The sequence below is a fragment of the Ictidomys tridecemlineatus genome, chromosome 5, assembly GCF_052094955.1.
Source record: "Ictidomys tridecemlineatus isolate mIctTri1 chromosome 5, mIctTri1.hap1, whole genome shotgun sequence".
In the NCBI taxonomy this organism is placed as follows: domain Eukaryota; kingdom Metazoa; phylum Chordata; class Mammalia; order Rodentia; family Sciuridae; genus Ictidomys; species Ictidomys tridecemlineatus.
Window position 1 is genome coordinate 48169319 of NC_135481.1, and position 13756 is coordinate 48183074.

Below are 13756 nucleotides of genomic sequence, written 5' to 3' on the forward strand. Positions count from 1 at the left end.
CATTCTATTATTTATTTGTACTATAAAGCAGTTACTTTAATTTTTAAAATATTGAAGTTTAACTTTGATGATAAATTTATATTCATGGAATTATATAAAAAGTTATTCATAGAAGTCTATAAAAAGAATGACTTTGTTTTTAGAAATCTACTTTAGAAACTTGATATTTTCAAAAGTGTACTAACATTTGAAGGTTTACTTGATTTAAAAAATGGCCAGTTTATCCCCAGGCCAACAGCATTCTAAATGGAGGAAAACTGAAAGCATTCTTTCTAAAAACAAGAACAAGAAGGGATGTCCACTCTCATCACTTCTATTCAATACAGTCTTTGAATCTCTAACCAGAGAAACTAGGCAAAATAATAGAATAAAGGGGTATGAATGGGAAGAGATGAGATTAAACTAGCTCTATTTGCCAATGACATGATTCTATATTTAGAAGATCAAAAAACTCCACCAGAATATTTCTAAAACTCACAAACAAATTCAGCAAAGTAGCAGGATATAAAATTAGCACTCATAAATCAATTGTATTTTTATATTCTGATGATGAATCAGCTGAAATAGAAATTAGGAAAACATCTCATTCATAATAGCCTCAAAAAGAAATAAAATAGTTGAGAATCAATCTAAGAGGAGAAAGACCTCTACAATGAAAATTACACTAAAGAAAGAAATTGAAGATGACCTTAGAAGATGGAAAGACCTCCAGTGTTCTTGGAGAGGCAGAATCAATATTGTCAAAATGGCCATACTGCCAAAAGCACTATACAGATTCAATGCAATTTCCATAAAAATTGGAATGACTTTTTCATGAAAATAGATAAAACAGTCATAAAATTCATTTGGAAAAATAAGAGGCCCATAATAAAGCAAAGCAGGAGGCACCACAATACCAAAACTAAAATTAAACTATAGAACTATAGTAACAAAAATGGCATGCTATTGGCACTAAAACAAGCCAAAAGACCAACGGAATAGAATAGAAGACACAAAGATAAACCCACAAAAATACATTTATCTCATACTAGACAAAGGTGCCCAAAGCGTATATTGGAGAAAGGATAGCCTCTTCCATAAATGGGATAACTGGAAATCCATATATAGTGGAATAAAATTTAACCCCTTTCTTTCACCCTGCACAAAACTCAGCTCAAAGTGGATAAAGGATCAAGGACCTAGGTATTAGACCAGAAACCCTGCACACACTAGGAAAAAATATAGGCCCAACACTTCAACATATTGGCTCAGAAACTGATTTCCTTAATATGACTCCTAAAACACAAGCAGAAAAATCAATCATCAGTAAATGGATGGTATCAAACTAGAAAGCTTCTTCACAGCAAAGGAAACAATCTAAAGCATAAAGAAAGAGCCTACAATATGGGAGAAAATCTGAACCGCACACACATTAGATAGAGCATTAAACTCCAACATATATAAAGAACTCAAAAAACTTAACAAACAAACAAACAAATAACCCAATCAGTAAATGGGCAAAAGAACTTGAACAGGAACTTCACAGAAGAAAAGAAATATGAATGGTCAACAAATATATAAAAATATGCTCAGCATCTCTAGTAATAGAGAAATACAAATTTAAACTACACTGAGAATCCATCTCACTCCAGCCAGAATAGCAATTATCAAGAATACAAATAACAATAAATGTGGGGAAAAGAGCACACCTATATTGGTGGTAGGACTAAAATTGATGCAACCACTCTGGAAAGCAATATGGAGATTCATCAGAAAACTTTGAATGGAACCACCATTTGGCCTGGTTATCCCATTCCTCAGCACATACCCAAAGGACTTAAAATCAGCATACTACAGTGACACAGCCACTACAATGTTTATAGCAGCTCAATTCACAATAGCTAAGCTATGGAAACAAGCTAGGTGCCTTCAACAGATGAATAGTTGAAGAAAATGTGGTACATCACAATGGAATATTTCTCAGCCATAAAGAATAATAAAATTATGAATAGATCTGGAGACTATCATGCTAAATGAAATAAGCCAGTCCCCAAAAGTCAAATAAAGCCACTGGAATAAAGCCAATGCCAAGTTGGAGCCATAAAAGCAAGCCTTTTGTTGCACATCTGCTTAATGAACCCCTAATACAGCTCCCAGAATCAACACATAAGGTCCCCTGATGTAGAGGAAGGGATCCTAACAGCATACAATTCATGGGTGAGCAGATGAATTCTATCACAGGTGCTGGGAGTCAGGTGAGAGCTATCAGAAGTCTTGGATTCCACATGAAATGGTGAGGAAATTTGGAGTTTCCTAAGGCTTTTTGTAAGAGGTACTGATGTGAGATCATAAATGATCAAAAACCAAATATTTATCAAATGATTAATAATTTGGCATAGAGATGTCCAGTAGTAATCGTAAGGGACTGTGATGGCAGCAAAGCCACTATCAAATGCCACAATTGCCAGGAGGAAGAAAGTGGTCAAACAGGTGATAAAGTTTGTCAAAATGAATTTTAGGTACTGTGGAGGGTATATCAGATATTTATTTATTTATTGTTGTTTAAGAAAGGTTTTACTAATGTGTTAATATTTCAGAAAATTTATGGCAATGAATTTAAAAGGCAGACCAACAGACTGTAATAGTATGAAGTAAAAGAGGATGTTTTTTCTTTTTTGTATTGGATATTGAACCCAGGGGAACTTAGCCACCGAGCCACATCCTCAGTCCTTTTTAAAAATATTTTTTAGCGACAGAATCTCACTAAATTGCTTAGGGACTCGTTAAGCTGCTGAGGCTGGTTTTGAACTTGCGATCCTCCTGCATCAGCCTTCGAAACCTCTGGGATTTCAGGCATGCACCATCGTGCCCCACAACAAAGGAGTTACATACAATTAAAACATCATAGAGACCTATGGGATTTTAAAAATAACTACCACGTCCAGAAAATAAATTAAAGATTAAATCCAATATTAGCACTTACAATATCTCTGAAAGTAAAACTTTTAACTGCTTCATTCTATCCTAATATATTTCTGAACTTTCTTGAAACACAGTGCTCTCAAATCCCCCCAAAATGTATACAATGTGCAAACAGGCTAGGCATTGTGGCACATGCCTTTAATCCCAGCGGATCTGGAAGCAGAGGCAGGAGGATTTCAGGTTCAAAGCCAGTCTCAGCAACTGACTGCTAAGCAACTCAGTGAGACACTTTCTCTAAATAAAATACAAAATAGGGCTGAGGATGTGGCTCAGTGGTCGCCCCTGAGTTTAATTCCCAGTCTCTAAATAAATAAATAAATGCAAACCTTAGGAATATAAAGACAAAATAATAACTAGAAATATTGACTTACACTTTAGAGTTTAACTTTGAAGTCACTTAACTTATTTGAACTAATTGTGACTTTTGTGCACTGAATACTGTATATGACGAATCTATGAATCATAAGTTGACAAGTAGAGTTAAAAATTAGCAATATAAAGTCTTATTCCTATAAATTGTTTCCTTATAAGTCATATTTATAGGAAAACTATAATTAAAATATTTACTATACTTCTTATTAGATATTCAAGGAAACAGCAAGGATGTATGTGTTTGATGGTTTAGTATCCACTTTATTGTACTTATTTGTAGCACATATCTTCTCATTCTGTTCTTGTATAATGAGCAAGCAACATATACTGTATCTTTCCAACATTCAAGGAAATGCAATAATAACATAAAAGTCTCCAAAGAAGATAACTAGAAATTGCATTAAATACTACTTTAATTACAAATAACTTATAATAAAACAAATAACATTATAAATCATTTTTCAATGAGCTACTGTCTGAGAAACAACAGCAGAAATCAATCTTAAGATTTGAATCATGACAAAACTGGTAGTTCTTGGAAATCTGGGAAATGAATTAGCATTAACCAATATTATCTACCCCTCATCTGGAGAAAGGGCTTTTATTAATTTTGGGGAATAAGATTTCACACTTGCTAAAATATGACTTATTGAAGTCTAAATCCACCTGGAAAACTGACCAAAGGAGTGAAGAATAGTACTGGTGGCAGATAAGAAATAAACATTGTATTGGGCTGACCAACTGCATATTTTATTAAATCACTTTGAATAATAAAAAAAATGCTTCATTGTGTTTTCTCAGAAATGAATCAAAAGATTACATAGTCCTACACACTTTGAAAACCCAAAGTGGATGCTGAGCTACTAGAGGACACTCCAGGTGTAGAATTTTAGAAAGTTAGTACTTGAAGTAAACCACAGTGTGGCTCTGGCAGCCAATATGAAGAACTGATGCTCTGGAGAGGAGGTAGGGAAACTCCAATCATCCAGTGGGTACATGAGTATTCCAGCTGGAGGTAGGATCTTTAATTTTATGGTTTATCTTCCAAAGCTTATACCGTTGTCTTCATAAACTGTAACTTTAATAACTCCACTTTCAACAGGGTTCATCAGGAGGAAGCCTTGGGTAGCATATATCTTCTCATTCTGTTCTTGAATATATTTGGAGACCTCAGAACCTTCTCATAGTGAATTTCCATGCATAAGAAAATGGTATCAGAGTTTTTTATTTTGTAATTTGTTTTAACTAGTTACACTTGAGAGTAGAATGCATTTATGCATTTTGATATATCATATGTAGATGGAACATAATTTCTCATTTTCTGATTGTACATGTTATAGAATCACATTGGTCATGCAGTCATATATATATATATATATATATATACATATATATATATTAATAATGTCTGTTTCATTCTACTATCCTTCCTATTCCCATATCCCCTCTCCTCTCCCCCATTCTCTCCCCTCTATGTAATCTAAGGTAACTCTATTCTTCCCTAGCGCCTCTCCCCGTTATTGTGAATTAGTGTCCACATATTAGAGAAAACATTCTGTCTTATTTTTTTGGGATTGGCTTATTTAATTTAGCATAATATTCTCCAACTCCATCCATTTACTGGCAAATGCCATAATTTTATTCTTCTTTAAGGCTGAATATATATATATTCCATTGAATATATACCACATTTTCTTTATCCATTCATCTATGGAAGGATGCCTAAATTGGTTCCATAGTTTAGCTATTGTGAATTGAGCTGCTATAAACATTGATGTGGCTGCATCACTGTAATATGCTTATTTTAAGCCCTTTAAGTATAAACTGAGGAGTGAGATAGCTGGATCAAATGGTGGTTCCATTCTGAGTTTTCTGAGGGATCTCCAACTGCTTTCTGTAGTGGTTGCACCATATTTTTTTTTTGTACTGGGAATTGAACCCAGATGTGCTTAGCCACATTCCCAACCCTTTTATAAAATATTTTATTTAGAGACAGGGTCTTGCTGAATTACTTAGGCCCTCGCTAAGTTGCTGAGGCTGGCTTTGAACTTGCAATCTTCCTGACTTAGTCTCCTGAGCTATTGGGATTATAGGCATGTGCCACCACCATGCTGGCTGGTTGCACCAATTTGCAGTCCCAGCAACAATGTATGAGTGTACCATTTCCTCCACATCCTCACAAACATTTATTGTTGCCTGTATTTTTGATGATTGTTATTCTGACTGGAGTGAGATGAAATTTTAATGTAGTTTTGATTTGCATTTCTCTAATTGCTAGGGATGTTGAACATTTTTTCATGTATTTGTTGATTGATTGTATTTTGTCTTCTGTGAAGTGTCTGTTCAATTCCTTAACACATTTTTTTTAAATTTTTTAATTTTTTATTGGTTGTTCACAACATTACAAAGCTCTTGATATATCATATTTCATACATTAGATTGAAGTGGGTTATGAACTCCCAATTTTACCCCAAATGCAGTTTGCAGAATCACGTTCCTTAACACATTTATTGGGTTATTTGTTTTTTTGATCTTAAGTTTTTTGAGTTATTTATATATTGGCTGGGTTATTTGTTTTTTTTTTATCTTAAGTTTTTTGAGTTCTTTATATATCCTAGAGATTAATTCTTTATGGGAGGTGCATGTGGTAAGATTTTCTCCCAATTTGTAGACTGTCTCCTCATATCATTGATTGTTTCCTTTTCTGAGAAGTAGCTTTTTAGTTTGAACCCATCCCATTTATTGATTCTTGATTTTATTTCTTGTGCTTTAGGGGTCTATGTAAGGAAGCAGATCCTAGGCTGACATGATGAAGACTTGGGCCCATTTTTTTCTTCTATTATGTGCAGGTTCTCTGTTCTAGTGCCTAAGTCTTTGATCCATTTTGAGTTGATTTTTGTTCAGGATGAGAGAAAGAGGTTTAATATCATTTTGCTACATATAGATTTCCAGTTTTGCCAGCACCATTTGTTGAATAGGCCCTCTTTTCTCCAGTGATGTTTTTGCCACATTTGTCTAGTATGAGATAGATAACTGTATTTGTGTGGGTTTGTCTCTGTGTCTTCTATTATGTACCATTGGTCTATGTGTTTATATTTTGGTGCCAATACCATGTCATTTTTGTTACTATAGCTCAGTAGTAAAGTTTAGGGTCTGGTATTGTGATGTCTCTGCCTTCACTTTTCTTGCTAAGGATTTCTTTGGCTATTCTGGGTCTCTTATTTTTCCAACTAAATTTCATGATTGCTTTTTCTAGTTTTATGAAGAATGTCATTGGGATTTTAATAGGAATTGCATTAAATCTGTATAATGCCTTTGGTAGTATGGTCATTTTGACAATATTAATTCTGCCTATTCAGGAGCATGGGAGGTATTTCCATCTTCTAAGGGCTTATTCAATTTCTTTCTTTAGTATTCTGTAGTTTTCATTATAGGAGTCTTTCACCTCTTTTATTAGATTGATTCCCAGGTATTTTATATTTTTGAGGCTATTGTAAATAGGGTAGTTTTCTTAGTTTCTCTTTTAGTGAATTCATTACTGATGTATTGAAATGTATTTGATTTATAGGTGTTGATTTTATATCCTGCTACTTTGCTAAATCAGTATATACACTTCATTTATTAGTTCTTGAAGTTTTCTGGTGAAATGTTTTTGGATCTTCTAGATATAGAATCCTGTCATTGGCAAATGGTGATAGTTTGAGTTCTTTTTTATCTATTTATATCTGTTTAATTTTTTTATTTTGTATAATTGCTTTGGTTAGAGTTTCAAGGATGATGTTTAATAAAAGTAGTGAAAGAGGACCTCCTTGTCTTGTTCCAGTTTTTAGAGGGGATGCTTTCAAATTTTCTCCATTTAGAATGATGCTGGCCTTGGGTTTAGCATATATAGCTTTTACAGTGTTGAAGTATGTTCCTACTATTCCTAGTTTTTCTTGTGTTTTGAACATGAAAGGGTGCTGTTTTTTTAAAACAAATTTTTTGCATCTATTGAGATGAACATATGATTCTTGTTTTTAAGTCTATTAATATGATGAATTAATGTTTATTGATTTCTATATGTTCAACCAATCTTGCATCCCTGGGATGAACCCCACTTGATTGTGGAGCACTATCTTTTTAATGTTTTGTATATGATTTGCCAGAATTTTATTGAGAATTTTTGCATCTATGTTCATCAGGGATATCGATCTGAAGTTTTCTTTCTTTGATGTGTCTTTGTCTGGTTTTGGTATCAGGGTAGTATTAGTCTCATAGAATGACTTTGGAAGGATTCCCTCCTTTTCTATTTCATGGAATACTTTGAGGAGTATTGGTGTTAAAGTTATTCTTTGAAGGTCTTGTATAACTTAGCTGGGAATCCATCTGGTCCTGGGATTTTCTTGTTTGGTAGACTTCTAATAGAGTTTTCTATTTCATTACTTGAAATTGATCTATTTAAAACATGTCTGATATTCTCATTCAGTTTGAATAAGTCATATGTCTCTAAAAATTTGTCAATGTCTTTGATATTTTCTATTTTATTGGAGTAAAAATTTTCAAAATAGTTTTTAATTGTCTTCTGTATTTCAGACTTGTCCATTGTGATTTTATTTCTTCATCATGTATTTTAGTAACTTGAGTTTTCTTTTTCTCTTCATGGTGTTATAGCTGACACCAATCTGGATCTGAAGCAGCATTCCTTTTTATTGAGTATCAGGCCTTTTTACACCAGCACTGACTAGTCACTGGATATGAGCTGCCTCTGGGTAGGGAGTTAGTCAATGATAGGCCAGTTCCTTTGTCAGGAAAATTTCTGGCAAGGGATTCAGCAGTGAGCCTCATCAGTATATACACTTCTGGCAGCTGGGGATAATGATTGCCTTGGTCCTGAAGAAAGATCTAGATAGCACTTTATAACATCCCCTACACAAGGGCCCACTGATTGCCTTGTGCTACATCTATGCAACATCACTTTTGCATTGATGGTTAAGAGTTATTCTTCAGGTGCTATTAGTAGCTAGTCATCAAAATACCTTTTCCATCTTTGGGTCTTATTTGCTGGTGGTGTTCATGTTATATTAACCACAATGGTGATGTATATGAATTATACCTCCAGACATTTAATAAATATGAAGAACATAAATCACATAATTATGATGATATTCTTCATAAAGACTTTAGTCTTAAAGTTTCTCAATGACAGGTTATTCAATAAGGACCTGAAACCTATTCTTTGGACATGTCATTTATTGAATGAGTATTAGTTTGATCACATAAACAATTATATTCCTGCTTTGATGAAGGACACTGATTTTGTTTATTATCCATCTATGGCCTATTTTAAAAGCAAAACTATTTTGCATACTTAATCTTACCTTGAAGTTACTTGCTTATGGTGAGGTTAAATGCAAAAAAGAAAGATAGGATAATAGCATGATTTTATTTTCAAAAGACAAAAAACCAAAAATGCTGAATATATAATAATGAATATTTATATATAATTAGAAGCATGGAGCATAGTATTAAGTATAAGTGCATCCTGGATTGTCAATGTTGCTTATGTAGCAGAGATGGAAGGTAGTGGAGTAAGAAATAGACTGAAGGAAAAAATGATGGTGGTTGGGAGTGGCAGGGAATAAACAAAGGAGTTACCAGAAAAGTATGTACAATATCCCACTCATGTAAAATTGCATGTGCGTGTGTATGTGTGTGTGTGTGTATTAAAGAACACAAGGAACACTGTTCACTAAAATATTAATGGTAATTACTCAAAATGGCAGGATTTTAGGTAACTTCAAATATTTTTGTGCTTTACTGTTTCTAGAATTATTACAATAAATATTTATGATTTTTATATTGAGAAAAGAGCAAGCTATTGTTTTTATTGTGGGTGAAAAAATTATTGCATTAAATAAGTCTTCCTTAAATAGAAATAAGTGTCAGCATATCCCTTGATGCAGTAAAAATATAAGCAGCTTAAAAAGAAAGCTATATATTGAACCCATAAAAATCAGTTAAATATATAAGGTATAGTTCAAATGATGTGATTCTGGCTCAAAGGAAAATAAGTTCTGAGCACAATGCTTTGAATATCAGCATGATATTTGCACTTTGATATCCTTGAAGATCAGTTTTTATATTGGATATCCAAATGACATATTTTCTTATTACTCTCTATTTTTCTTTGTATCTACCTGTATATCTATTTGTTGAATTGGGAATTCTATTACATCTCAGAGCCATATTTATTTTGATTAAGGATATCCATTAATAAATCAGTAGGTGTGGCCAACAATGAATCATGCCAGCCATGCCTGCCATGTGGACACATTCTGGGAACACTTCTGTTTTGTATATTGTGATATATTTGTACATGGAGATGGCCAGCTATATGCATTGTTAGAACTACCCATGATTTCTTACCCCTTAGAATGCTGGGCTTTCATTTGTGCTATTCTTCTACTTGCTCCCACAGCAACTGTTATTTCCTTGTTTGTAGAGCAACTTGCTTTATCTACCATGGGTTTATGAACCCCACAGGGAAGGAGATAATATATTACTCATTTATAAATTCATTAAAAATTTCATCTATAAATCATAAATAAATTATTTATGTTTATCTAGCTCTTCCTAGAACATTGAATTTGTCTTTGGTAAAATTACTAAGTGGAAGAAGATAACATGAGGATTATTAAAAAAAAGCCACCTTCAATTTTTCATAGATTACTAACTCTTATAGGTCATGAGTGGAGGAAAACATTTTCCACTTTATCCCAACACAGAGAATTTGAGAGAGAGATGATACCAAGACATCACCAAATTTCTTTTGTTTTTCATTTTCCATCAATAATCAGCCCTGTTCCTGGTTTTTCAAACAAATATGAAGAAATCTTTTTTCTGGTTTTAATTTTATGATGGTATAGTTTTAGAAGTTTTTTTTTAAAAAAAATTCTTACATTAATCTTATTTTAATGTATGTTTCAATGCAACTAAATTCACATAATATGAAATTTAAAAACCACAAAGCATATATAGTCAAAGTGTTCTTATTACCAGACTTGATTTTTTCCCCCAAAGTAATCACTGTTACTAGATTCTTCTTCTTCTTCTCCTCCACTCCTCCTCCTTCTTCTTTTTCTCCTCCTCCTCCTCCTCACCACCTCCATTCTCCAGGGGATGTTCCAACTACTGAGACATATCCCCAGCCTGGTTTGGAATTTTTACTTTGAGAGACGGTCTGAGGCTGGTTTTGAACTTGAAATTGTTCTGCCCCAGCCTCCCAAGCCGCTAGAATTACCTGTGTGTGCCACCATGCTCAGCTTCTTCATTTTTTCAAGAACATATTATGCATTTATGAACATAAATACTTGCATATCTATATACTCTTTCTTCATTAAAGGGACTAGGATAAAGATTTCCTTCACATTGCTTTTCTTTTAGCAATTCGTCTTGAGGATAGTTTCACATTAAAAGACATGTACAGAGCCTCATTTTAAAGTTTTATGGTCTTCTGTTTTATGGGTATATAATAATTACCTAATTGATCCTTAATTAATGGGAATTCAATGGTTCCAAAGAATGTTTTTCTGTTAGAAACAGTAGTTAATAATCTTGCACATATGCCATTTTCTTGTGTTCATGCACTGTAAGATAAATATGTAAGAGTGAAATTGCACTTCAAAGGGAACTCCTTTTAAATTTTGATAGATACTGGCAAATGTCCTCCCTAGAAGCTGTGCCAATTTATGCTCTACTAGCAAAGTATAAGACTGTTGTTTTTCCCAACATCCTTTTTGACTTTGTCAATTTTGGGAAAAAAAGAAGTATGCTTATTACACTTTTATTTGTATTTCTCTCTTTATCCCTAAAATAGAATATTTTTTAGATACTTAAAAGCTTTTACTTTAACTGGATATTTAAAAGCGTTTATTCTTGATTTTTTCATATATTTGGCATCTTTTCTATTGTATTAATGGTATTTTTTATTTATCTGAAGTTATTTACATGTTTCAAAGATATTAATTTTTGTTGCCATGACAGATATTTTAGAGGACAAAAATATAAACTCAACAAAAGGAGTAAAGATAATTTGTTGTTGCTGAAAGATTAGAGGAAAACTTTAGGTTTGTCTTAGTGTTATGGTCTTATGTAACATATAAGGGCAAATGCAGTACAAATATAAGCGGCTTAATTATCTCTGTTGAAAACAAAGGAAGAAATTTTCTCTTCTCCCTTTTCTTAGAGCATTAACTTTGGAAAACTTGTAATTAAATTATTTGCGTTTTAAAAAAGATATGTGTAAATCTTTAAAAGCTCAAGCTTTTGGTCAGTGTTAGGATCCAGGATTGTCTTTCTCAAGGACCTGGGAATGCGTCTTTGACATGTAATGATCAGCGAAGACAGCTTCATTTCTCAGTTTCTGTGGGAGGGAAGGAGCCTGACCTTGGTGGGATAACTTCTACATTGCAAGTCAGTTATTGGGTTGTCTGTGCTGAATACTGAATTCTGGTTTATTGCTTTTTCAATAACAAAACTGGAAGTTTTCTGTATTGGCAGATTTGTTTTTAATGTTATTATATTTCCCCAATAAGTTCAACTAAATTTTTTCAATTGATATCTTTCCCATTTGTAAAATTTGACCATATTTGAGAAAACTGTAGCCCACAAATTCTAGAAAATGATAAAAAATTAAAAATATATAGGGCTGGGGATGTGGTTCAAGCAGTAACGCGCTTGCCTGGCGTGCGCGGGACGCTGAATTTGAACCTCAGCACCACATAAAATAAAATAAAGATGTTGTGTCCACCGAAAACTGAAAAATAAATATTAAAAAATTCTCTCTCGCTCTCTTCTCTCTCTTTCTTAAAAAATAAAAATATATAAATGAAACAAACAAAAATAAAAATAAATAAAACAAATGATAAAAAATCAATATGAAAAATGTTCTGAATGATATCATTTAATTTTATTTTTTAAAAAAGGTAAAATCAGATTCTGTTTCATGATCTTTTAAACAGACTCTTAATGATATGTTCCCAGTAATTTCTTCATTGCCTGCTTCATATCAGTGTTCCTCAGACTATATATGACAGGATTAATGAGTGGAGTAAAAACAGAATAAAACAGAGTCACAATCTTCTGCATCCCAGCTTCATGCTCAGTTGTTGGATGCACATACATGACCATTACTGAACCATAGAAGAGTGAGACCACAGCTAGGTGAGACCCACAGGTGGAAAAGGCCTTTCTTTTTCCAGCTGCTGATGGGACCTTCAATACAGCTCTGAGGACAAGGACATAAGAACCCATGATGAAGAGAAAGGGGATAAATAAAAGCAGGGAGCTTAAGGTGGAGCTCATCAACTCTATTACAGGGTGTCTGGAACATGTAAGGGCTAACAGAGGACCTGGATCACATAGGAAATGGTCAATAATTCTGGATCCACAGAAAGACATCTGGGAAATGACAGTGATTGGAATCAGGAACCAGAGGAAGCCAAGTACCCAGCAGGTGGCCACAAGGATGTTGCATAGACGCCCAGTCATAAGAGTGGGGTAGTGTAGGGGCCTGCAGATGGCAAGGTACCGATCAAATGCCATCACTGCCAGGAAGAAGCATTCTGCAGAGCCCAAGGAGAAGAAGAAATAGAACTGCAGGAAGCACCCAGAAAAGGAGATGACCTTGGTTTCAGACACGAAGTTGGCCAACATGTTGGGGACTGTGGAGGTGACATACCAGATCTCCAGGAAGGAGAAGTTGGCCAGCAGGATATACATGGGGGTGTGTAGTCTCTGATCCCAGTGCACAGCACAGATGATGGAACCATTACCCATGAGGGTCAGGAGGTAGACAGTGGAGAAGAGCATGAAGAGGAGGATCTGCCTCTCCCTGGGGCCAGGGAAGCCCAGGAGGATGAAGCCAGTGATGGTGCTGGAGTTTCTGGGAGAGCTGAAGGTTTTCATGTGTCTGTGAGCTGTAAAATCACCTGCAATTATTAAAAAACAGTGCAAAGACAATTACAACCCAGATATATTTTTAAGTCATCTTTACAAATTCAATAAACATTTATACAGCAATAGCCAGCTTTTTTGTAATCTTGAAATATTGTCCTGTTTAATGATACTAGAAGTCAGTAAGTATCAGTAGATAGACAGTTTTCTTTACTATGAAATGTATTGAAACATCTATAGTATATAAATCTATACCTTAGTAATTTATTATAAAGAAAACACCACTGCAACTCCCACTGAGGTCAAGAAACAGCGTATCTCTTATCTCTGGACTCTCCCCTCATGTTCCATGCCAATCATTATCTCTGCCTCTCTGCTCCAGTTTTTACATTCTTTTTTCCTCTTGGTGATTCCTTCCTTGTTTTTCTGTATAATTTATAAACTATGTATGCACTCTTGAACAATGTTCTTGTTTTCTTTTTTTTTCCTG

The 13756-nt window shown here is 34.0% G+C and overlaps 1 protein-coding gene across 1 annotated transcript; it reads right to left on the reverse strand.

Moving 5' to 3' along the window:
* Nucleotides 1-12336: 12336 nt before the first annotated feature.
* On the reverse strand, nucleotides 12337-13305 carry LOC101967544 (olfactory receptor 11G2). Its single transcript, XM_005341424.2, has one exon. The coding sequence runs from the start codon at nucleotides 13276-13278 to the stop codon at nucleotides 12337-12339; it is 942 nt and encodes a 313-aa protein (XP_005341481.2). The 5' UTR covers nucleotides 13279-13305.
* Nucleotides 13306-13756: the final 451 nt, after the last annotated feature.